This window comes from Camelus ferus, chromosome 16 (assembly GCF_009834535.1).
Source record: "Camelus ferus isolate YT-003-E chromosome 16, BCGSAC_Cfer_1.0, whole genome shotgun sequence".
NCBI lineage: Eukaryota > Metazoa > Chordata > Mammalia > Artiodactyla > Camelidae > Camelus > Camelus ferus.
Window position 1 is genome coordinate 2,320,076 of NC_045711.1, and position 26,920 is coordinate 2,346,995.

A 26,920-nucleotide genomic window follows, 5' to 3' on the forward strand; every position below is an offset into this window, starting at 1 on the left:
TTCAGAGGTGCTTTAATTACCTTTTCTTTTTAACTTTTTATTTTTATATAATCTCTGACTTAAAGAAAGTTGTAAAAAATAGTACAAAAAATTCCTGTATACTTCTCACCAAGATTTCCCAAATAGTGATATTTTAGCACATTTGCTTTATCATTGACTTTGATCATTTTGTTAATATGGTGTCTGCCAGAATTCACCACTGTAAAATGACTACTTTTGTCTTTGTAATTAACAACCTTGTGAGAACATATTTTGTGACTTAGTAAATACACTGTTTCTCATCCAAATTTCACTCATTTTATCATCCACTGATGACTCAATTATGACTGTGATGGTTGCCTAATAGTGATTTTCTAATTCCATCATTCTTTCTGCATTTATACTGGGTTCACAGTCCCTTTCTCCCACATTATTTACTCTTTCATGTATTTATATGCCTATGTCTTCTTACTTTACTCAGTGGGTTATAATACATTACTATTGTTATTCATTTTTGTGTTTTATTGTCCCAGATTTGGCTAGTACTAGTCCCTTCAGTATAGTTCTTTTTGTCATTCTTACAAGTCCACATTCACCATTCTTTGAGCATTTCTCAACTTACTATCTTAATACAATGTTCAAAGTTTATCTTGTTTTTTCCCAGCTATACTCTAGCTCTGGAATCGGCCAGTCCTCCAAGGAGCCCTGGTTCCTTTAAGTAGCAAACAATTTAGAAACCAAATTGCTCCTGGGGTGTCATTGCCTCTGGGCTCTCTCAGTGGACAGGGCTAGGAAATACACATATATATCTCTGAGCTCATACTGTCATGTTCACTTCTAATCCAATACTATAGAATTCATTCTACTCCTCCCTCTTCCCATATTTGTAACTCTCTTTTCTCTCAGTGAGAAAATTGAATCTCATTGTCCATTTTATATATATACATATGAATATACTTATTAATAATCTCAGAATACACAGAAAATAGTTGTAGAATTGCTGCTAAAAAAAAAAGGAAACCCAGCCATTGCAAAAAACCAAACCAATTTCAGTTTAATTTTCAATGTACAGTTTATTTTTTCTATAGGTCTAAGAGTATATAGCAAAACAAACAAACAAACAAATAAAAAAAAACCCAGTATATTCTAAAGTTCTTTCAGTTGAGTTCATTTTCCCTCCCACACACATACACCTGCTTTCCCATGTGATTATATTATTCATTTAAAACTGTTAGGTTGATTTGTTTGTATTTCATTTTTAGGATTTTCCCCTATTTGTGTATGTGTGTTGTTTAATATATGAATCATTAACATGGCTCCAAACGACAGAGCCATACAAAAAGGGACAGTCAAGAGAAATGTCACTTTCCATCTTCTACTCGCCCTTTCAGCCTGTGAGTAACAGTAATCTCATTAATTTCTGGTTTATCCTTTCTGTTTCACTTTCTGGTTAAAAAGCAAGCACTTGTGTATTTTCTCACTTCCCTTTTTTTCTTACACAAAAAGGAGCATACTATAGATACTCTTGTACTTTGCTTTTTTCCACTAACCAGTATATCCTAGAAATTATTCCATATCAGTTTGCACACATCTTCTTCATTCTTTTTTACAGATGTATAGTGCTCTATTATGTGCCTGTACCATAGCTGATCCAACCTCTCTCTTCTTTATGGTCATTTAGGTTGTGTCCAATATTTTGCAAATACAAACAATGCTGCAATAATTAACCCTGTGCACACGTATTTTCATGCTGTTGGAGGTGTATATTTCGGGTAAGTTCTTAAAAGTAGAATTACTGGGCCCAAAGTAGACATATTTGAAGTTTTTAAGATATCTAATATGTCTTTAATATAGCGATTTAAATAGTTTTTGTGATAATATTGATAACATATTTGTTCACATAGGTGTTTTGTTTTAGATTTTGAGTTACCAGACTTGTATATCTTTTGTTCTTGTTTCTTTTGTTTTGGAGGGGGTAGGTAATTAGGTTTATTTATTTATTTTTTAATGGAGGTACTGGGGATTGAATCTATAACCTCATGTGTGCTAGGCATGCACTCTACCACTGAGCTATATCGTCTCCCCAAGACTTGTACCTCTTAACAAATGTGTTCTGGTGATTATAAGCAATTGATTAACAAAATTCTTCCTAAGTAGTATTAGATGTTGTATGTATTTATTTAATTAGATTTTAGCTCTGAGAGTAATGATGTACAAAAATAAGGGAGGGGGGAAATCCCCCTAGATCTGAAAAACAATACTTATATAAGGATGGATAACATTCTACCTGTGGGAATGATGAGGGACATAATATTTTTACATCTCTAAGGAGGAAGTATTTCCTCCCAGCAGAGTTGATGATCTGAAGTCACTGGAAACACGATGAATAGTGAAGGGAGCTGATCTGCTGGTGCTACAGGGCTGGTTAATTATACTGTAAATCATGCAAACACCGACATGTTGAACAAAAAGCTCCCCTAGACATCTTTTCCTTCGCGCTAAAAGTTCTTTAAAACACAGGCAGATTGGTAATTATCTTAGGCTGAAGATATACAAAATACTAACATTAACCCCTGAAGAGGCAGAGATTTATGGCTTTGAAGTCTGTAAGGCATGTTAAAAATGCCTTGTAAATATGATTTGACACTCTTGATTAAGCTTTGTAGGAGTAAGGACAACTAACTCCCACCTCTACAGTCTATGGTAAGTATAATAACATTATTCTGGAGTTTTATTATTTGTGTCTTTCGATTGGGGAGTCTTCCTTTAGATAGAGGCTAGGATTCACCAATAATTCTCGACCCCTTAGAAGGGTAAATATTTCATCTGGAAACCTTTGTCGGATTTGGGCTTTCACAGATGGCGATCAAAGATAGAAATTAGTCCTCGGCTCCATTGCTGACCAATAATGTCAACAGATCCTCCCGGTCCCTTTGTTTTTTTCTACCGTAAAAGGAAAAGAATCTCTCTGTGGCACAAATATTGATATTTTACCACATTTGCTTTATCATTTATACTTTGATTATTTTATTAACTGCAAGATTTCTCCACTATAAATTTGCTTTTTTTCTCTTTGTAATTAATAAATACCTTGTAGGACATACTTTGTGACTATGTAAGTACCCTGTTTCTCCTGCATGGTGAAGAGTTTCAGGAAGACGCCTCAAATTCACAGTCAGGGTCCTCACTAGACTCCCCTAAATATGTATTATTTAAACCACCTCATTCTAAACAGCCTATAGCCAAAGAAAACCACAAAGTTTCATTTGTTACTGCTTTCATTTTGGCATCAATAATATGAGGCAAAGTAACCATAGGATCCAGCAATCTCACTTTTGGGCATATATCCAGAAAAGATGAAAACTCTAATTCGAAAAGATCCATGCACCCCAGAGTTCATAGCAGCACTATTTACAATAGCCAAGATATGGAAGCAACCTAAATGTCCATCAACAGATGACTGGATAAAGATGTGGTATATATACACAATGGAATACTACCCAGCCATAAAAAGAATGAAATAATGCCACTGGCAGCATTTTGGACGGACCTTAGAGATTATCATACTAAGCGAAATAAGTCAGACAGAGAAAGACAAATATCATATAATATCACTTATATCTGGAATCTAAAAAAAATGATACTATTGAACTTATTTACAATACAGAAATAGACTCTCAGAGATAGAAAATAAACTTATGGCTACCAAAGGGGAAAGGTGGGGGAGGGATAAATCAGGAATTTGGGATTAACAAATATATACTATTATATATAAAATAAACAGCAAGGACCTACTGTACAGCACAGGGAAATATTTTCAATATCTTGTAATAAAGGAAAAGAATCTGAAAAAGAATATATATATATAACTGAATCACTTTGCTATACACCTGAAACATTGTAAATCAACTTTAGTTTAAATTTTTTAAAAGTTTAAAAATGAATGTGACCAGAGCTGGAGATAAGTTGCAAGACTTAAATGTAAATTGCCTTACGTGTTGCACAAATGCTGGTTTTTCTATAGGAGTATGGAGGGGAGAGAATTGCATCAGACTGGGTGCTCAAAAAGCGAGGGGTTATCAGCTGAACTATAATACATTTTCTGAAAACACTTAATTTAGTAAAGGACCCTATACTTAGTCTGACTGAGAAAAAAAATAACACAAGGCAATGCAGCCTTACTTAAAGAGCTCATATTTTGGTATCACACAGATTGGGTCCAACATACAGCATGGCTACTTACTATCAATATGACTTGAGAGGCAAGCGACTTAATGTCTCTGAGCTTCAGTTTCTTCCTCAGAAAAGCAAGAATAATTGTTAATTCACAGAGTTGTGAAATTTCAGTGAGTTCATATAATATGAAAATGAACTGTATGTGGCACAGAGTAGGCACCAATAAATGGTAGCTATTAATAAATAATAATGAGGATATTATTTTGGTTAGTTTTGAACCCTGGTGAAATTTCTTTTTTAAATGGAGACCTGGCATATCATACACCTGTACTGTGTTTTGTTTGTTTTTGTTTTTTTTTTTAAAACATTTTTTATTGAGTTATAGTCATTTTACAATGTTGTGTCAAATTCCAGTGTAGAGCACGATTTTTCAGTTATACATGAACATACATATATTCATTGTCACATTTTTTGTTTTTGTTTTTTTAAGTATCACTACACCTATACTATTGATCCAGCCTTAGACCAGAGCTGATTTAAAAGCAAAAAAAGCATGATAGAACATTGTAAATCAACTCTACTTCATTTTTAAAAATTTTAATAAGTAAATAAATAATAAAAATAAAAATAAACAATAGTAGTTGTAGAAAAAAAAAAAAAAAGGAACAACAACAAGAAAGCATATCTTTCCCTGTAAATCCTCCCCAGGAAGTTAAACTGTGAGGTCTGTGGACCCAGAGTTTATGCCAACTCTTTACTTCAGTGTGGACTGTCCACTTAGAGGTTAGCCAGATGATTCCAGAGCTGTTTACTCCAACAAGACTGGAGTGCCACCGTGAGGTCAGCTTTGGTCCTGGCGATATGTCCTGAGTACAAGAATAGTTGAGTGGTTACCTTGACACTGCACTACACTTACATTAAAGCCTGAAAAGTACTTTCTATACTTTTGACTCAATGTTTTGTACTTTGGACTCTTGATGGCAAAAACAGAAATGTACAAAAAGTTTAAGAATCTGGATTTCTTAAGTACTTGACTTGGATTTCTAAAGTACTAGGGTATTGCTGAAGCTTGAGAATTTGATATTGAAAACAGCCCCAGAGAAAGTGAGATTTTTGTCTAAGTGTGGATGGCTGTTGGTTTTGTTATCTGTAGCCAATCAGCCTCTCCTCAACGTATATTTTAATGGAGACCCTGAAGCTGTGATCTAGAAGTTTCTAGCTCCCTTTGCAAAGACATAAGAATTCCTATCTCCAAATGACCATTAGAAACTCCACTCAGGTGTTCCACAGAAATCTCAAACTCAACCATCTCAAAATTAAACTTTTTTTTAAATTGAAGTGTAGGCAGTTACAGTGTGTCAATTTCTGGTGTACAGCACAGTATTCCAGTCATGCATATAAATACATATGTTCGTTTTCATATTCTTTTTCATTAAAAGTTATTACAAGATATTGAACATATTTCCCTGTGCTGTACAGAATAAACTTTTAAAATCTATTTTATACATAGTAGCTAACATTTGTAAATCCCAAGCTACCAAATTTATCCCTTCCCTCTCCCTTTTCCCGGTGACCATAAAATTATTTCCTGTTTGCCAGTCTGTTTCTGTTTTGTAGGTGAGTTCATAGTGTCCTTTTTTTCCTTTTTTCTTTTTTAGATTCCACATGAGTGATATCATATGGTATTTCTCTTTCTCTTTCTGGCTTACTTCACTTAGAATGACAAGTCTTTAGGTCCAGCCATGTCGCTGCAAATGGCATTATTTTATTATTTTTTATGGCTGAGAAATATTCCATTGTATAAATATACCACAGCTTCTTTATCTAGTCATCTGTCAATGGACATTTATGTTGCTTCCATGTCTTGGCTACTGTATACAGTGCTGCTATGAATATTGGGGTGTATGTATCTTTTTGAATTAGAGTTCCCTCCAGATATATGCCCAGAAGTGGGACTGCTGGATCATATGGTAAGTCTATTTTCAGTTTTTTGAGAAATTTTCATACTGTTTTCCATAATGGCTGTACCAAACTACAATCCCACTAGCAATGTAGGAGGGTCCCCTTTTCTTCACACCCTCTCCAGCATTTATCATTTGTGGACTTTTGAATGATGACCATTCTGACTGGTGTGAGATGATACCTCATTATAGTTTTGATTTGCATTTCTCTGAAAATTAGCAATATGGAGTATTCAAAAGTAATCTTTATTATATAGTTCTCACACAAACCTAGCCCTCCAATATTCCTCATCTCTATGAACAGAGGCACCCTCACCCAGTTACCAAAGTTTGAGACCTGGGAGCTACATTAGGTTTCTCCCACCCCTGTCTTCCTACATCCAATCACTAAGGGAGTCCTATCAACTTAACCACCTTAATGTCCTTTAGATCTTCTCCTTTCTCCTCTTCCCTTTTTATCCAGCCTTCTTTCCTCACTAAACTCCTATTGCAACCTTACTCTTTTCTCCCTGACTCCAGACTCGCCTCCCTTCCATGTGGCTGCTAGAGTGATCTTTAAAATTAAAACACTGTTTATATCACTGACTTGAGATCCTTTAATGGCCCTCAGTGACTCCAAGATGAAGTCCAAAGTCTTTGGTATACCCATAAGGTGTATGGGAGCTAGTCCTTACCCACTTGTCCAGCAACTTCTCTTGCTGCAGCATCCATTTCCAGATTTGTTGAACCAGGAGCAGATCCCCAGACACAGGAGGCATTTTCATGCCCCCTTACATTTCTTGCTGCTGTTCCCTTTATTTAGAAGAGCTTTACAGGTCTTGTCTAATTTGTCAACATCTTATTTTTTTAAGGGTATGCAAGCTTTATCTCCTCTACAAACTTTTCCTAACTTCCTACAAAGCCCATCCCATCCTTTATCACAGAGCGAATATCCCCTAACTCCTCTATAAGTATGTAACTTACACTACGGTTCTTCGAGAATATTCTCGCTTTGTTTGAAAACAGACTCTAGCAGACTTTAGTCACTATCCTTTGCAGACTTTCAGCTACTTGAAAGCAAGGACTGTATCTAATTTATCTCTGCATCTCAAGGCCTGAATCCATGCCCAGCACACGGTAAACAACAACAAAGTTTGTTGAATGAGAAGCAGGGAGTGGAGGAGAAAAAGATTTTCAAAAACATACTTTTAGGGCATGAAGTGATGACTCTGTCCATAACAAGATCTTCCAACCATCTCCCACTGCAGTGTTATACAAAGTTTGTGTTCTTACTTGCTACAGTTGAGAAACCATGTGTGTCTACCAGTCAGACCATACTGGTTTTTGGAGAAATTCCAGTTATACAAAACCATGATTCAATTTCCTCACCACTTTTACTGACGATGGTTTTAAATTGCTTTGTTTTGTTTTTTTCCCAAGAGGAAATGGTCCCTTAATGAGTCAGCTGGACGTTGTCAAGGTAGAAGATCATACCAATCTGACAGTTTCCATTTGACTTTATTTACTCATTCAGCCAAAATTTATCACAAAGAAACAAACAGAAGATATAGTTCCTGTCCTCAATCCACAAAATAGGCAGTTTCAGGAATCTTTGTCTATTTTATTTCACTTTATTAGTCCAACAAGATTTACTGACCACTGATCTGTGAAACAGCATCCATGCTGGGCCAACATAATAGGGAGACAAATGAGATACAGGCCCAGCTCTCAAAAAGCTTAAAGTCTGGTATGTGACAGATATGGAATTACAATGCAACAGGAGAGGAGCTAAAATAGAGGAACTAGGGGCATGGAAATAGCTCAGTGGTAAAGCACATGCTTAGCATGCATGAGGTCCTGGGTTCAATCCCCAGTACCTCCATTAAAAAAATAATCCTGGATTATTTTTGAACTCAGACTTGTTTAATTCCACCTATGTGCTTACAACAGTAAAATATATATATCATGCATGTAACAATACAATTATTTTCCCTGAAATAAGGGAAGCTAATTGGATTATTAATATAATCCAGATTATTATTCTTAATAAGGAGAGCCATTCCTAGGGACTTTCCCTTCCTTCTCGGGTCTCAGGAGGCCAACCTCTAATCGAACTATCAATCTGAGCAGGCCTTTTGGTGGGGAGAGGGAATACCAAAAGTTCTGCCATAACCTTCTATCATTACCTGAAAAAACTTTAACTTTGGGTAAATCCAAAAATAAAACTTCTTCACCACCCATATAATCATGCTGATTAGTCTCTTTTTCATTAATTGTCTCCAACTCAAATGAGCATTCATTGCCCAGCAATAGTATGTCTTTTCCTAGCAAGCTAGCTCATTTTCCTGCTCTTAGAGAATATTTCATATCATTTCCTGAGCCCTCCAACCCTCCCTGACAAAATCTCATCCCATGTGCATCCCATTGTTCTCCCTTCTCTTGTACCAACAATTTCCATCTTTTCACTAGATCATTCCTTGCAATTTACAAATATCCCCTAGCACCCATCTTTTAAAACATCAAAAACAAAAAGCAAAAACCCCTCCTTTTAACCCGTATCTGCCTCCAGTTACCACTCGACTTCTCTGCTTTCCTTCTCAGTTAAACCTTTGGAAAGAGTTGGCTTTGTCACAGTCTCCATTTCTCCACCTTTACCACTCAATCATCTCCATCCACCATGCCACTGAAACTGATAGTATAGGTCACTAGTGATCTCCATGTTGCCAAATGCATGATCTTTTACTTCATCCTCAGCCTCTCAACAGCCTTTGAAAAAGCTGATCACTACCTTCTTCCTGAAACTTTTATCTGGTTGCCATGACACCACCTTCCTTGTCTGCCTGCCTCACTAGTTTCTTCTTCCCCAACTTCTGTTTTATAAGTATATTCTTTTCTACCAGATCCCTAAATGCTGGAGTACTCTAAGGGTCCCCTTAGTTGTGTTTTGGTCCCCTTCTCTTCCCTATTCACACAGTCTCTCTAAGTGATCACATTTATGATCATGCTTTTAGATACGGGTTTTTCACCACTTACCTAGGGACTGGGTTCTAAACTCAGCTCATTTAAAAAAACTCATGAAATGGAATTTATTCTTGGAAATTCCTTTAATCACCCATAAACTATGGAAGTTGTGGTTTTGGACACTGTTGATTTTATGCATGATTGTGGCCATATTGATGTGCCAGATTGAAGACCAACATTCCATTTCCTAAAAAACTCAAGTCAGTTTTTTTTCTCCTATGTTGAGATAATTTTTTTTTTTATTTAGCAGTAAATGAAGTACTTGGGGCTTTCACTTAGGGGGTTATGTTTCATGAAAAATACTTGTTTTTAAAGAGGAGACATAATTGGAAAAGCAAGATGCTCGCGCTGTAAGAGGGAATTAGGGACTGAATCCATCTGAGGATATAGCAGATTCATATCCTTTATCTCATCCTCATCCAACACGTGCTTTCCTTCAGGGTAAAGGGATCACATAATTTAAAGTATTTCTCACACTCTTTGGTTGAATATGCACAACTCAATTTTCATAAATTAAATGCTTATTTGATATGGTAGCACTTATATATTGATGACTTCTATATTATATATTGATTTATTTTTCTAACCCTGACCTGTTCCCCTGAGCTTCAGACTTATGCAATCAACTACCTACTTGGATGGCTACACTTAAAATCAACGAGGCATATTAACATGTCCAAAACATAACAAGTGATTCCACCCCCTATGCCTCATCCTCACCAAAAAAAGGGATGCTCTTCCCTCAGTCTCTCCTAGCTCAGTAAATCGCATGCCATCTACCCACGGTTTCAAACCATAAACCTAGTAGTGAGTCCTCCCTTCTCACTTTCACATGAAATTCATCAGGTGCATTTAGATCTACCTCCAAAATAGACCCCAAATCTATCCGTTTTACTCCATCAGCACAGATACCACCCTTGTCCAAGGCACCATCATCATTTCTATTTTGACTGACTTCCTGTTTCCACTCTTACCCTTTCTATGCTCCATACTCCAAATAGCCAGAGTAATATTTTATAAAGCATTCCCTCATTAATTCATCAAATATTTATAGAGAGAACATAGGAACTGAGGATACAGCAGTGAAGCAAATTAAGTCTCTTCTGCAGTGTGTAAGTAACTTTGTACAGTACAAATACAATAAAGAAAATAAATATAAAATGTGATAAACGAAATCATGTTGCACTCTCAGTAAAAAAAAAAAAAAAAAAAAAAATTGAATAGCTTCCTAATGTGCTCAGATTAAAATCCAAATCCCTTACCATGACCTTGTTATAAGAGTCTGAGATCTGGTTTTCATCTGTCCTTTCAACCTTGTCTGTATCACACTTCCTCACTGCAACTTGGCTCCAGTCACCCTGGCCTTTTATTTCCTCAAGGTTCCAAACCTTTTCCTCCTTCAGGCGTGTGTTTTCTGTATCTGGAATGCTGTTCCCCGTACCAGGAAAGGGCTGCCTCCTCTTAGATCAATTATCACTTCATCAGAATGAACCTGACTAATCTACCAAAAAGTAACTCCTCTTCCCCTTCTCTATCAATTACACTGTTTCATTTTTCATAGCACTTTGCTCTTTCAGAAATTATCCTGCTTATTTGTTAACAATATCTTCTGTCCTCACTAAAATGTAAGTTTCCTGAGGTGAGATTCCTGGGGTGTTGTTTACCAAACGATCCGTACAAGTCTGGAACAGTGATCGGCATAAGAGATTTTTTTTAAAGAACAAATAAATGACGACGGACTCTACGACGATAGAACTGCCTCGACTCTCACAGCCGCCAGGCTCCGCCCCCCCGAGCCACTTCCGCCCACAGTTTGGCCCCAGACCTTCTGGGCGGGGAAGTCCTCTGCGCAGGCGCTTGGGGCCGCGGAGCTTTCTGGGTAAAGATGGACGCTCCCGATCTGTTTCGCCGGCTCGGCGCGGGGGCCAAGTTCAATGTGAGACGCTTCTCGGCGGACGCAGCCCGGTTCCAGGTATTGTGTGCAGAGTGTGAGAAGCCCGAGTAACTGAGAAGGGGCAGGAGCCGGGGAGGGAACCGGCTGCTGGGGGAGCCAGTGCTCAGAGATCCCGTGGCGTGCCTGTGGGGCATTTTCCCTCCTTTGGCTTTCAGCTTACCGCAGCCTTCTGAATGAACTCTTTCCCCATCCTTCTGTAGACTTAGCTAGGTCTAGCACGGAAACATTTACCCTGCTCCCCACCCTCGGCCCCGCTTCCGAGTTTATTCAAAGCACAGGTAGACTCTTTCTTTCAAAAGTAACCTTTTTTCCGAAAGTGGTGGAAAGGAATTTCAAAGACAACCCAAAACGGAGAGAGTTTCTTTAACTATAGCTTCCCCAGATTTGTCTTGGCATGGGTGTAGCTTTAGTGGGCATGGTTCTTTTTATTCCCGCAACTCCACGTCCCTGTTAAGTAACCACGGAGAAGACCGATTTAGAGATGGGAGATCTACATTGGAAATTAGTGAATGATATATCTGGAGTATTTGGGGCCTAATTGTGGAAAATCTTGACTGTCAACCTTGATGGTTGGACTAGAGGCATTTTTGTGTGTGCGCAACACGTGTGTTTTTTCTTTCTCTGACGGTATAGTGTAGTTATGAAGAGTTTGAACTGTGGAACCAGATTATTCAGGTTCAAATCATGGAGCTTCCAGTTACTAATTTTGAGACCTTGGTCAAGTTACTTAACCTTTTAGTACCTCGATTGTCTCGTCTGTAATATTACTATTTACCTTGTTAGAGTTGTTGAAGGATGAAGTGATTTAATGTATCTAAACATGCTTGGAAATCTACCTGACAATATGTGCTATGCTGATAAATGTATATAAGTGTTGGTTGCTATTATGATTATTATTATTACTGTTATCAGATCAGGAAAGGTATCACCTTGGATTCCATATGCCCGAACACACTTGTCAGCTCACCAAATATTTGGTGAAAGAATAAAAAAGATGGGGAGTCATTGGACCCACATCCTTACTGCCAATACTGCTAAGGTGAAAACAATGCTAGTCTGTCCACAGATTTAATTTAAAATTTTTTGGGTTTTAGATAGGGAAAAGGAAATATGACTTTGGTTCTTCAGAGGTGCTGCAGGGACTGGACTTTTTTGGAAACAAGTCTGTCCCAGGTGATTGTGGAGCATCGAAAACTCATCAGGAACTACAAGATGAAGAGAAAAAAGAAGAGAGCCTAACTGAAAGGAAGAGGGAGCAGAACAAAAAAAAGAGGAAGAAGATGACTTCAGGTTAGCGCTTGGCTTATTTTTTTCTCTTTATTTAATTTTTGTTCAATTAGAAAAATACAGTATGGTTACACACATAATATACGGCCATTTGTCAGTTGATGGCATTCAGGTTGCTTCCAGGTATTTGTGATTATAAATATTGCTACAATAAAGATACTTGTACATACATCTTTTTGTACAGCTGCTATTGTTTCTGTAATTAGCATCCCAAAAGTAGACTCACTGGTTGAAAGGGTCTGCACATTTCTTTCTTTGAACAGATAACTGCAAAATGACTTCCTACAGCCATGTTGATGCTGGGTACAATTTTTTTTTTTTTTTTTTTTTTTGCCAATCTAATGAGTGAAACTATTTTTTATTTATATTTTCTTGATAACTGGTAAGGTAGAACATCTTCTTGTATGCTTTACTGGATGTTTACATTTCAAGTTTCTGAATTGTTTGTTTTTACTCTGCCTACTTTTCACAAGGTTTTTCCTGTACTCTACTGTAGGGGTATTTATCTTTTTCGTTGTCTGTAACACCTATTGAGTTTCCTAGCCATTTTTACCTTTTTAATAAAGCAACTAATTACACTTTTAAAAAATTATACAATGATGAAAAGTAAATTTTCTTCCCATTCTTTTATCTCTAGTCCCCTATTTCTCCAGAGGCAACCACTGTTAATCAATTTCTTACGTATTTTTGTAGAGATAGTCTATTCACATGTATTTATACCCCCTTTAAAAAAAACATGAATGATAGTGTACTTTATATGCTGTTCTGTTCTGAACCTTCCCTTCCTTTCCCCCTTTATTAAAACAACAATGTATCTTGGAGATTGTTTGGAATCAGTAGGAAGTGCACAGCCCTGTTCATTTTAACACAGCATAGTATCACATTGTATGTTCCATAATTGATTTGACAAGTTCCTGTGTTGTGAATATTTACTTGTTTACACACTTTTGCTGTTAAGAGTGTTGCAATAAACATCCTTTTACTTTCTGGGCTACAAAGAAGTTTAGTAAAGCCTTCTACCAAGATGATTAAAAAAATAGATCTGATACCATCTTAAGAAAAGGATTCAAATAGTAGGCAAGCAGAAACACATAGATATGCTCTCTAATTATTTAGCAACAAATGTGTATAGACGTACATAGTTTTAATTGGAAAATTCACAGTCTTGTGGATTAGTGATGATTAATGCCAACTGTCTCATAAAAGGGAACAGAATTTTATTTTTTTTAAGTCATTCCAATTTGTGGTGCCCACCAGCAATGTACAAGAGTTTTCTTTTTCTGTATTTGTCTACTCATGTATTTTGCACATTTTTTCTATTTTATTGTTCTTCTGTTTCTTCTTAATTTATTAGGCCTTATATATATTAAGGAAATTAGCTCTGTTCTAGCATATTATGTTTACAAATATGTTTTCTAGCTTGTCACATGTCACTTATCTTTATCTTTTTTTTTTCCATTTTATATGTTAAATTTATCTTTTCCTTTATGGTTTTTTTGTTTGTTTTGTTTTTGCCTTCTAAGCATTAAGCTTATTTTTAAAAAATTCTCCCATGTTTTCTTACTTGTAGTTCTCATTTTGTTATATTGAAATCTCTGACCCTCTTAGACTTTATTTGGTATAAGGAATGAACAGGGAACTAATTTAATTTTTTTTCCACGTGGCTAGCAAATTGTCCTTATATATTGATAATCCATCTTCTCCCCACTGGATTTTTTTTTTTTGGAGTGATTTATTTACTTAATTAGTTTGGTGGGAGACTAGATTTGTTTAGTTACTTATTTACTTATTTTTAGAGGAGGTACTGGGACCTGAACCCAGGACCTTGTGCATGGTGAGCATGCACTCTACCACTTGAGCTATACACTCTCCCCTCCCCATGAGATTTAAATGCAACTTTTATTGTAAACTTATTTCCCATCTCTATATGGGCTCTATTCTGTTTTGTTGGTTTATATTTCTGTGTTCATATACCAGTAGCAGCCTGTTTTAATTAATGTGGCCTTACGTTATAAATTCTAGTAGAGTGGTGTGGCATACCATGCTTATTGATTGGGTGACTAGATATTTTCTCCCTAAAGTGATCTATAGAGCCAGTGCATACTTAGATTAAATTCCAGTAGGCTTTTTTTGTAGAAATTGAAAAGAATTTTTTTTAATTAAACATGCATATCATGTGGCCTATCTGTTTCCACTCCTAGAATTTAACCAAGAGAAAGGAAAACCTGTGTCCTCCCAAAGACTTGTACACAGGTGTTCATAGTGGCTTTATTTGTAATAGCCCCCAAACTGGAAATGACTCAAATATCCTTCAACAGGTGAAGGATAAACAAATTGTATATCTGTACAATGGAATACTACCATAAATTAAAAGTTTAAAATTATTGATACATGCTCCAACATGGATAAATCCCAAAATAACTATCCTGAGTGAAAGAAACCAGACTATATTTAGTGCATACTGTATGATTCCATTTAAATAAAATGCCAGGAAAAAAAGCTAATTCATCTACAGTGACAGAAAACAGATTGTTGCTCAGGGATGGAGTGATGCATTATAAGGTACCACAAGGAAATTTTGGAAAATGATGGAAATAACCTTGAATGTGGTGATGGTTTAACAGGTGTATACATATGTCCAAACTCCTCAAATTGTGTACTTTAAATATACAGTTTATTCTGTCAGTTATGCATCAGTGAAGTTGAAAAAAATTTAAAAGAAACTCCAGAAGTAGTCTTTGCTCATTACTCTTAGAATTGTTTAGGTATTCTTACATACTTACTTTCCCATGTAAATTTTAAAGTCAGCTAGTCCCGTTACTAAAACAATCCTATCATTACTTTTCATTGAATTAGTGTTATTTATAGGTTTAGTGAGAACTTTTTCTCTTTATAATATTGAGAAGTCCTTAAATATTGAGTTGTGTTCCTTGCTATTAAAAGTGAAATCTTTTCTTACATCATATTTATTTTCTAGCTGGTTGTGGTTTGGATATAGAAAAGCTGGATGCGTCATTGAAATCTCCTATTGTTTAAGTAGTTTTTCAGATAATTCCTTATTGTTTTCAAGTATACAGTCATGTACACATTACACAGCTGAGATAATTTAAAAAGAGTGTGAGCTCAGAGCTTTGATTTTACCAACACAGAGCTTGCCTCTCCTTTCCCAGTTTTTATGCCTCACATTACTTTATCAGGTTGTGTCCGCTAGTACTTTTTCTTTTGTTTAGTATGAAGGTATTGCTAAAGATGTTGCACTTAAAATCCTTTAATTTTTTATAAATATATTTTAGAAATGATTTCTCAAGAAGTTTCTACTATACAATGGATATCATCTGTGGAAGCAAAGATTGAAGAGAAGAAAGCCAAAAAAGAAAATAAACTAACTTCAGGAAAGTTGGAGCAGCTCAGGACAGAAAAGGTTAGAAAAACGTCTTTGCCCCAGGAGTTTTTCCGACCATCGTAGTGTCTCCTGCACTCCTGCCGAGTTGCAGATGGGGAGTATTGTTCATCTCACTTCAGTAATCCCGCATCCCGAATTTGACTGTCTGGATCAGAGAATGGGAAACAAACCAAATCAACGTCACTTGACTCTACTTTTGGCACTAAATTTTAATAAGTAAAACATTTAGGGTAGAACATTAAAAAGCATTGGCACTTATGTGCTAAATGCTGCAGAAAGAAAATAGATCGATTCAGTGCCTGCCCTCTAGAAGTTTATGTAAGATTATGACTATGACAGTAGCACGTTAATATGAATAGCATGTTATTCATGGCATTGACACATTAATGTGAAGAAATCTGGATTGATAGCTTTCGCTGTTATGAAGGTCTTCCATCTGTGAAAGGGCATGAATTATACCTAGTATTTCTATCTTTTAGGGCTTGAAATTTAACCAGAAAGTTTCATAGGCTGCTAACGCTCATCCCAGAAACTGTTACTGTTGCTTTACAACATCTAACACCGTATTTGACCATATCCACGGTGACTCCTTTATTTCTCTTTCCAGATAAACTTCTTGCGGAATAAACATAAAATTCATGTCCAAGGAACTGATCTTCCTGACCCAATTGCTACATTTCAGCAACTTGACGAGGAATATAAAATCAATGCTCGACTGCTTCAGAACATTCTAGATGCAGGCTTCCAGATACCTACACCAATCCAAATGCAAGCCATTCCAGTTATGCTGCATGTGAGTATGAAGGTCTAGAATGTCTCTTGACATTCCTCGTTTGTATGTGCGTGTGTTCATTTCCTTCCCTTGTTGAAATCTTCCTTTCTACTTACCACCTCCTGTTGAAAACCTTCCCTGCTTTTAAGGTCCATCTCTAATGCCTGTGCCTTCTTAAAACTTGTCATGATCACTACCGGTAGATGTCATCTTTTTCCTTTACCAGAACTCTCTCCCCTACCACCCAGTTCTCCATGTGTTTTCTTTTTCTTGCAACATTTATCTTACATTTTGTCTTACACTGCCATGTATTTTTATTAATTATATTTACCTTTTCCATTTACTAAGCGTGTTAACCCTCTGAGGCTAGGGTATATGTTCTATTCATCCATCCATGATGTAGCTTATAATATCCAGGAACGATTTCAGAAATACAGAATTCTTGTACATAACCTGACTTTATTTTTATCCCAAGACTTTTTATTATTGAAGTATATGTAAGTACCAAGAAATACATAAATTTTAAGTGCACAGTTCAGTGAGTTTCAACAATGCATACCCTATGTATCCATCACCCCCGTGAAGACGTGTAACATTCTGTCACCCCAGACAGTTCTCTCATACCCTTTCCATTTAGTCCTAACCTCACCCCGCCCAGAGGTAAGCACTTGGTTTCTATTGCCATGTATTGGTTTTATCTCTCCTAGAATATCGTGTAAGTGGAATCATTCATTATCTATTTCCTTTATTTTCGGTTTCTTTCACTATATACTATTTTTGAGATTCATCCATGTTGCATATATCAGTTTGTTACTGAGTAGTATTCTCTTGTATGAATACACCATAATTTGTTTATGCACTGTTGATAGAGGTATGAGTTAACTTAGATTTTTGGAAATTAAATTTTTCTGAGGTTTCTTTTTGTAGTGATGAGAGCTGACATTTTTCCCTCCACATAACCAAAGATGGCCTTCAGTTCTGGTTGCCAAAGAACATGAGTGCCCTCCTCATCCATACTAATCTTTTTCATTTCCTTTGGGAACTAGAATGAGAATATATTTGAATGACGCTGGCTGACATTATAGTAGATTCGCTTTTAATTCTCATGTAAGATTGCTTCTATGGTGACCTAAGCTTTAAGCTAAGAATCATAGTACCTTTTGAAGATTGTCACCTATAAATGACTCTGTCACTCAGGTTATCACCACTTTTTATTTCTTACCTTTAGCCATTCTGCTGCATATTAAAGCCTTCCATAAGGGTAGAGCAGTGCAGTCATCAGGACAAAAAGTTGGTTTTGTGGTTTTCCTTTGATAAAGAGGTTTAGGGGGGAGAAAAATGAAAATAATGAAAATAATTGAGGTTGTCAGTTATCTTTGGATTTTAGTTATGCACTTCCTTTATCCAGTTCAAATGAACTTTAGTGATAATGCTCAGAAACTCCACTGGGGCAGTGGTGTCGAGGATGGATGATGTTAGAAAAGTGAATATTGAAGATGTTAGAAGAGTGATGGGAATGTGAGTGATTGAATTTATTATGTATAATTTTGTTATTTTTATGGCTGGTAGCGTTATTTGACCAGGCTCTGCAAAATTTATGTACTCTTCCTTTTCTTAACATACTGTTTTTAGGGTCGAGAACTTCTGGCTTCTGCTCCTACTGGATCTGGAAAGACTTTAGCTTTTAGCATTCCTATTTTAATGCAGCTGAAACAACCCACAAATAAAGGCTTCAGAGCCCTGATTATATCACCAACACGAGAACTTGCCAGCCAGGTATGACTTGTAGCTTCTGAAGAGGATGTGTTTGTATTTGCTCCAGTCATCTTTCTTATTTGAGGGTAGTAAAAAGGTCTCAAGAGAGTAAGGCCCGTGTCTTTGTCATGGTTAAGTATTCTGTAGAAAACACACTTTTCTGTATCTTACTGCATATGGGCAGGTCATTTTAAGTCTTGTAATTTTCTAAAACATGATGATCTTAACATTAATACTTTGGTATAAGCTCTTCCTTAAAGTTGGAAGGATATTGTAATATATACTTCTCTAAAACTTATTTTTCTCACCTAGAAAAATGAAAGCCCATGTCAGTTTTTCAGAAAGTAGAACTATACAGTGGTCTGCTCCACCCTCCCAGTGAGCTTAATATAAAAAACATGCCAGGTATGAAATAGTTTTGTAACAGTACTGCATTCTAAAAACAATGTGTAACGGAATGGAAGAGTTTTGATTTTATCTCTTAGAACGAGTTTACTAGACCTGAAGAAGCTACTGAATCTTATTAGGCATTCAGGTTCCAAAATGCTGAGATTCCAGGTTAACTTACAGATTATTAAGGGTTTAATTTCAGAAATTCATGGGTTGATAATAGATTTATTTTGTTAATAAGGAAAAAGAGACTGTACACTTTATCCAAGTACTTTAGCAGCCGGGTTAATCATTTTCTGTTTTAGATTCACCGAGAGTTAGTAAAAATATCTGAGGGAACAGGATTCAGGATACACATGATCCACAAAGCAGCAGTTGCAGCCAAGAAATTTGGACCTAAATCATCCAAGAAATTTGGTAAGGGGTTCATCCTTGAGGTATAGAGCTTATAAGGGATTTGGAAATTACAAATATCCTAATTGCCACCTAAAAGTTTTTAAAGTATAGTTAGTTTGATTTTTAGAGAAGCTGGAAGAGCTCTCCTTCCCACTCCCATCCAGTAGTTATATAAATATATACCAGTGGTTCTCAACTAGATGTGATTTTGCCCCTCATCGCCACCTCACCCTTCCACCCCAGGGATCTGTGGCAGTATCTGGAGAAATTTTAAGTTGTCACAGCTGGGGAGGGGTGCTACTAGTATAGGAATAGAAGCCCAGGATGCTGTCAAACATCCTACAATGCACAGGACAGCCTCCAGCAACAAAGAGTCCATCTGGGTCAAAATGTCAGTAGTGCCAAGGCTGAGAATCCCTGCTTTATTCTATGATTTTTAATCTGCTTTATTTTTCTTTTATCTTGATCATCTGAGTAAAACTGCATTGAAAGGAAAGTATTTTCCTGAAAAACAGACACATGTTTGAAAAGCAAACTAAACTGTTGGATTATAACATTCTTGTCTCTTAGAAGCTGAGAAGGCAGATCAAATATATAAAAGGAGAGTAATGGATATAGTCTGTGCTATGATGGATTAAAAAATATGTATGTTAGCTTACTGATAAGGAAGAACTTTGTGTTGTCGGGGTAGCATGTATACCCACTCCGCCTGCTCCCCACTTGAGGTTATTAGCTGCAACTCAGGAGGCTTACTCCCCTAGTTCAAGAGGGACGAATCTTGTTTTTGCAACTTTTACCATTTGTTTTTCCTATAGATATTCTTGTGACTACTCCAAATCGACTAATCTATTTATTAAAGCAAGATCCTCCAGGAATAGAGTTAACAAGGTACAGATAAGGTTATGTCTTTTATGTGTGTTTTTCACTTAGTTGATTATATTTTGTCTTCAATTACTTGAATTGCCCTTTGGAGCTTGCTATCTGCCAACTTCCAATATTGGTACTGAGAATAATGGTTTTTATTAAACTCATAGAAAAGTAACTATCTGGTCTGGAAGAAGGTCAGCAGAGTCTGATAAGCAGGTAGTCCAGAATTCCCCTAGAAATTTTCACATCTTTCAGCAATGGTGATGGAGTTCATAAGGTTTATGTAAAACTCTTTATGTCGTTGCTAATGGAACCTCATATCTTTGAGGCTGATGGAATAGGTGCACTAATTTATGTTTGTATTGTTTTTACCTCTTTCCTGCTTACTTTTCTTTCTAGTATGATATGTAGATCTGAGAAGTATCACCGTGGTTTGACTTCTTCATGTGTCCCTACAATTTAGTGAAGTGTCTTGGATCCTTCAGTTCAATACCCCTAAGTTTTTTTTTGTTATTTCTTAGTGTTGAGTGGCTGGTAGTAGATGAATCAGATAAACTGTTTGAAGATGGCAAAACTGGGTTCAGAGACCAGCTGGCTTCCATTTTTTTGGCCTGCACATCCCACAAGGTCAGAAGAGCTATGTTCAGTGCAACTTTTGCATATGATGTTGAGCAGTGGTGCAAACTCAACCTGGACAATGTCATTACTGTATCCATTGGAGCAAGGTAATTGTTCTTCCATGTAATCCCACTGATTTCTTGTAAAAATACAAGTCATTATTTTAGACTAAAGGAGATAGGTTGTGTGGCCTAAGATTAGTACTGGAGAGAATTTTACTGAAAGAAACATATTATTTAAAGTCAAGATTGATTAAGGATTTTCTCTTTTAGAGTACTCCAAAGGAAGATTCTCATACTGTCATGTGAATCTTCCTGTCATCATGCTTTTAGTTGATATTTTCCATCCAGAAATTATGACGTGAGCTCTGTAGCCACCGAAAGGGTTTAATTTCTTTGATGACTTAACTAAGTAGGGGCACAGAGAAGGAAGCTGATGTTACTGAGCCACTTGATTTATAATTCCTTTAAAAATTATTTTGGGGAGCATTTATGCTAAATGGATAGAAAAAAGTTCCAAGAAATTATATTGCCATTGATAGACTATAATGCAACCCATGAAATGGTAAGAGTGAAGATTGTAGCTATATGAAAAAGTGCTTGTAATAATACCATGTTAAGTAAAAAAGAAGCCACATGGAACAGTAAAGAATATCTTGTCTACTTTAAACTTAAAAATCCTGTGTATAAAGAGAAAACAGAAAAAATTCACCATTAATACAATTGTAAAGGCAGATAACAGAATGGAAAAAATATTTGCGACATAATACTATGTATTGTAATGGCTTATGGACTGTTAAGAAACCCTTAAGATACCCTCCTCCAACTGTCTATAAATAAACCTTTGCTAATCATTAAGAAAAAAATTTAGCCATATGTGGTAACAACCTTTAAACATTCTCATTTTACCCAGTAATTTTATTTTTAGAAAGATTTTGTAAGTAAATAATTAGACACATGAAAATTTATGACTAGAACACAACAGAATGTCAAAGTTTATTCTAAAATGGTAGAATTGTGGGCAGTTCATTTTATTGTTTATCTTTTAAAATTTTTCTTGAGATAACATTTTCATAATCAGAACAAAACATTTAAAAATAACAACTTTGTCTTTAAGTTAAAATATAAGTAATTAATACTTACATTGACAGTGGAAAAGTTTATTCTTTTGGAGTTGTGTGTAAATTTCTTCACTGATTTAGAATTTGTGGGGAAAACAAAAATTGGCTCTTGCAAACTACAAGGTTATGTTTTCTTCTCAGGAATTCTGCTGTAGAGACTGTAGAACAGGAGCTTCTCTTTGTTGGCTCTGAGACTGGAAAACTTCTGGCCATGAGAGAACTTGTTAAAAAGGTATAATTTGGACTACATTCTTGAATTTTGAGAAAGTTCACCAAGCCTTATATTACTAGTGGAGGCTTGAGTGCTATTCCTGTATCATATTTAGTAATCCAGTGGTAAACCAGTAAGCACATCGGGCCAGCTCTTGTCTCAAAGGGGAGAGGCTCACCTTTTAGAGGATAGTAAGTTTTCTGTTCCCAGCTTGGGGTAGGCTAGGAAAAGACCTACCTGATGCCCTGGAAGCCTCCTTTTTCCACATCTGCATACAGGCAGACCTCGGAGATATTGTGGGTTTGGTTCCAAACACGGAAATAAAGCCAGCATTGCAATAAAGCGAGTCACAGGAATTTTCTGGCTTCCCAGTGCATATAAAAGTTATGTTTACATTATGTTGTAGTCTGTTAAGTGTGCAATAGCATTATGTCAGAAAAAGCAATGTACGTACCTTAATTAAACAATGCTTTATTGCTAAAAAATGCTAACCATCATCTGAACTTCCACAAGTCATAGTAGTAACATCAAAGATCACTGTAACAAATATAATAAATGAAAAAGTTAGAAATACTGTGTAAATTATTAAAACTAAAAAATTATTAAAAAAGACATGAAGTGAGCAAATGTGCTGTTGGAAAAATGGTGCCAATAGACTTGCTTGATGTAGGGTTGCCGCAGACCTTCAGTTTGTAAGCAAAACAAAACACAGCGTGAAGTGCAGTAAAACGAAGAATGCCTGCATAAATCTGCCCCCTTAACCTCCCCCCACCCCCTGCTGGTTTCTTACAGAACTGGGGCACTGTAGAATGAATACGACACTGGAGTGTGGGGTTTTGTTTTATTAATGAGTTAATACTTAGTAGTTCTTGGCACATAATAAATGCTATATGTGTTAGTTTTACTAATGTTCTTAATGAAATTTATTTGTCAATAGGAAATTTAAGGTTTTCACAGATACTCACATGGGATTATACATCAGGGATTTTTAGCCTTGTATAAGCTTGAGGAATTCTGTGAACCTTTTGAAATTATACGTAAGATTTTGTGTGGATGTGTGGTTAGAAAGCTTTGTAGCTTCATTAGACTCTGAAAGGGTGTGTGGAAAGGGTTTGAGAGAGGAGGGGTTTTGATAGTATAAATATAAAAATTATTTATTTAGAGCTGGTAGTTGATAACTGAGATTTTATATAACTTGATAAGATTATATTGAGAGAACTGAGAACCAAGGACTAAGCTTTGGTGGAATACCCACAGTTAGGATAAATAATGTCTTAAAATGACAGTTACTATATTTTAAGAAGAAACAAAAAAGTTCTGAGGCACAGAAGCAAAGAGATAATTATTTCAAGGAGTGGACACCCATTGCTGTAGAAAGTGAAGAGGGATTACTTAGACAAGGTTATTGAGATTAGCAAGATGGAGAGTACATTCAAGTTGAATGGAAAGAATCCATTGTAGAGCGTGGATGGTGAGGAAGAAAGAGGCAGATTTAAACCACTGGTCTAGGAAATTTGGCAATTTCTAAATTGAATTGTCATTTTGTGAACTAAAATCATATGAAATACTGCAGTTATATTCTTTCCTATGGGTTATGTGTGCTTTCTTTCAGGGTTTCAGTCCACCAGTTCTTGTTTTTGTTCAGTCCATTGAGAGGGCTAAGGAGCTTTTTCATGAGCTCATATATGAAGGTATTAACGTGGATGTTATTCATGCAGACAGAACGCAGCAACAGGTAAAGTCACATGTATACTTTCAAAGCCATAAAGAATAACTAAATTTTTAAATTGACATTAAATTTATGAAGTCCTTGTTTTCCATTCCTAGAGTGGTACTAAAACATTTCATATATGTTCTGTTAACCAGAGAGATAACACAGTCCACAGCTTCAGAGCAGGAAAAATCTGGGTTCTTATTTGTACAGCCTTGCTGGCCAGAGGGATTGATTTTAAAGGTGTGAACTTGGTGATCAACTATGACTTTCCAACCAGCTCAGTGGAGTACATCCACAGGATAGGTGAGTTGTGTGCCCCAGCCCCTCACTAGTCTGCCTTAACACCTCTGCTCTTCCCTTCAGCTTGCTCGTTTTTTAGTGCTGTGGAAATCCAGTGAGTTTTATATGTGAATCTTGAAAGTCTCATTCCCCCAAACAAGTTTTTAATTTATGGTATGATTTCTCTTAGGTCGAACTGGAAGAGCAGGGCATAGAGGAAAAGCTGTTACATTTTTCACAGAAGATGATAAACCATTATTACGAAGGTAAATTAGGGGAGATAACTTAGTATTAAGTTGGCAAAATTGATCAATTATACACAATTAATGGATAATTACAAAATGGCTGTGTTTCAAACTCTGTTATGATACTAATCAACCACATTTTAGCTGTGAGAAAAAGAAAAATGATCAAAAGGCCTTGTTTTTGCCCTTCGATTATTAGATTTTGGAAATATTCACAGTGGAATATTTATTAAGTTTCAGACTTGCCGAATTCTCCCACTAGCCATCAGTTATTACTTACAATGTAATGTTAAGGTTTCTGGAGTAATGAATAGTTTAAAGTTAACCCTGAGTCTCTGGCCCAGTCAGAATGATCTCTTACTATGATGTATTCTTCCCATTACTCTTAGGGGCAGATGGAGTGTTATATTTAGTCCCAAGATCACCTGTCGTGTAGGAAGAATTATTTTAGTAACACACCCCAGTATTACTCAATTGTAGCCCCTTGAAGCCTGGGTAACTTACGATAGATATACTTTTAGAATCTCAAGTCTTAATTCAGCCTATCATCATAGATTTTAATATAGAACTTCAGTGTCCTACATTTTGGTTGCCTATAGAAATTTTAGGCTGATGATAATTGACAACATTTCACATTTGTGACAAATGAAATTGAGTTATGGATGGAGGCAGTTTGTACTTTGATCTATGTATCAGTTTTGGCAAAGATTTTGATTTGCGCCTTCTGAGCCTTGGCTCTGTCAGCCTTGGTTTTGCTTTGAGCAGACTTCCATGATGGGTAGCAGGGGTATATTCCAACAGCCTAGATTCACCTAAGTTCTCCTCAGGGACTGCAAGCATGTGAATCTGATGAACCCCATTTCAGTGTAACTGCACCTAAGTTTTGCATCTGGGAAATGGGGATAATGATAGTATTTACTACAAAGGGTTGTAAGGATTGAGGAAGTTACTATACATGAGAAGCTTGAGACAATGCTAAGCCCATAATAAGCACTATCATTTCACAAATTTAAGTTTGACTCTGACTTCAGTCAGTGTCTCATTCAAGACAGGGCCTAGTAGCTTTTTTGGGCTTGATAAATGTTGAGTAGAAATAAGCTGCTGTCTAAAATTATTCATCAATGCATTGATTTCAGTCCAGCGGACAGTTCTCTCCATAATCCAATGTGATTGCATCTAGTGATAATTGACAGTATATCAGAATACCTTCCTGTTTTTGTATTTTAGTTGCTCTTGTATTGTGCAAAGGGTTTAAGTATATAAACGTCAGTCTGGTAAGATACAAATTTATATTTATGGATGTCTTTTTCAGTGTTGCCAATGTTATACAGCAGGCTGGATGTCCTGTACCAGAATACATAAAAGGTTTCCAAAAACTACTAAGGTACAGTCTTGAATTTACCTGGAGCCTCTCTCTTTCTGCATATACATTCTTGCTTTCATACTCTTCTACATTATTGTTCTAACACTACTACTCCCTTTAGAACATTTTAAGATAAATTTCCTTTTAAATGTTTGTTAATGCTGTATGTTCTTTCCTTGTCAGGTTTTAATCCTTGAAATTTTATGTATTCAAATTTTTTCAATATTATTCAATATGGGTAAAATAGGCTTAGATTTTGTTTTAGTTCATAAAACTGGTAAAAAGCAGTTAATTGGCCGAAATCAAACTCTAGTGTTTGTTGGTATAGGATACAAGAGTGACAAAAGACATACTTTAATCATAATCAGTGCCTTTTAAAAATTGATTGAATTTATCATCCCTTTGGGTTACCTCTGTTAGTCTACCTAGTATATTAAAGTGGATACAGTGTCACTGGAAACTGGATAAAAGAAATGAATTTTGTGACCAAGAATCTAAACTAGTTTTAGCTTTAGCTCTTTTAAACTAAGTTGCACTTAGTTCAATTCTTTTTTCTCTTACTTTGTAACTTGCAGCAAACAAAAGAAAAAGATGATTAAGAAGCCTTTGGAGAGAGAGAGCATTAGTACAACTCCAAAATATTTTTTAGAAAAAGCTAAGGATACACAGTAAGTATATGGGGAAGGGGACTGTCTGGCTCGGTCGTATAGTTACAGTAGGCATTATGTTCCCGTGGGCTAAACTTTTAGAAGTGGAACTGATAGGTCTACAGTCCATTATAAAATGTAATAAAAGTAATATATCTTTGGTTGCCTATGATTTGGGAGCTTGGAATTCTTCTGTATGCGCATATTAGCGATCTGTTTTTCCTCCGTCTTTGAAAATATGGTTTCAGTTCACTGTGAATTAGAGTTGCACTGTCCACCATCTCCACACGGCCTGCACCTGAGCATACTCCTGCGGCCGGTAGTTAGGACTACTGACTCCCACTGATGGGGTCTTCCTTGAAGCCCCACATTCTGGGTAGGGTTTCATTAAGACCTTAGGCTTATGCAGAAGCACATTGTAACACCTCTGAACAGTATGACTTGGGTAAATTTTAGTGGTTTATCTGAGTTTTTGAGGATTTTAAGGTATAGATTTTTTAACATCCACACAGGACTACCTTTTTTGCCTGTCACTCCCAGGAAGCTACCTGATTTGATAGGGGTAAGCTAAAATATTCTGAGCAGTACTATTCTTTCCGCTATTTAAGGAAAATGACACGCTTCAAATTCTGTCAGTACCAGTTAATATGTAACACATACAATGTGTTAGGCATTTACCAAGTCCTGTTGACCTGCGAGGTACTTGATGGTAGTAAGGTGTATGAATGGATGTAAAATGAGAATCCTCTCCTGAAGCTGGGGAAAGGAGATTAATGCACATGA

The 26,920-nt window shown here is 36.2% G+C and overlaps 1 protein-coding gene and 1 long non-coding RNA gene across 2 annotated transcripts in view; one reads left to right on the forward strand and one right to left on the reverse strand.

The window, feature by feature from the left end:
• LOC116669254 lies at positions 1-20,283 on the reverse strand. The gene is made up of 3 exons (XR_004326587.1): positions 20,187-20,283; positions 10,633-10,642; positions 1-10 (listed from the first exon to the last, which is right to left on the reverse strand). It is a non-coding gene; the product is annotated as an uncharacterized LOC116669254 (long non-coding RNA).
• The window catches only part of DDX52 (DExD-box helicase 52), a 19,018-nt gene continuing 3,052 nt past the window's right edge, over positions 10,955-26,920 (forward strand). The window contains exons 1-14 of the mRNA XM_032498295.1: positions 10,955-11,088; positions 12,165-12,360; positions 15,651-15,778; positions 16,368-16,553; positions 18,165-18,308; positions 18,983-19,094; positions 19,889-19,961; positions 20,462-20,665; positions 21,820-21,910; positions 23,502-23,624; positions 23,756-23,906; positions 24,073-24,148; positions 25,440-25,511; positions 26,066-26,158. Coding sequence (XP_032354186.1) covers positions 11,002-11,088; positions 12,165-12,360; positions 15,651-15,778; positions 16,368-16,553; positions 18,165-18,308; positions 18,983-19,094; positions 19,889-19,961; positions 20,462-20,665; positions 21,820-21,910; positions 23,502-23,624; positions 23,756-23,906; positions 24,073-24,148; positions 25,440-25,511; positions 26,066-26,158 — 1,736 coding nt within the window. The 5' untranslated portion in view covers positions 10,955-11,001. The remainder of the gene's footprint in view (positions 11,089-12,164; positions 12,361-15,650; positions 15,779-16,367; positions 16,554-18,164; positions 18,309-18,982; positions 19,095-19,888; positions 19,962-20,461; positions 20,666-21,819; positions 21,911-23,501; positions 23,625-23,755; positions 23,907-24,072; positions 24,149-25,439; positions 25,512-26,065; positions 26,159-26,920) is intronic.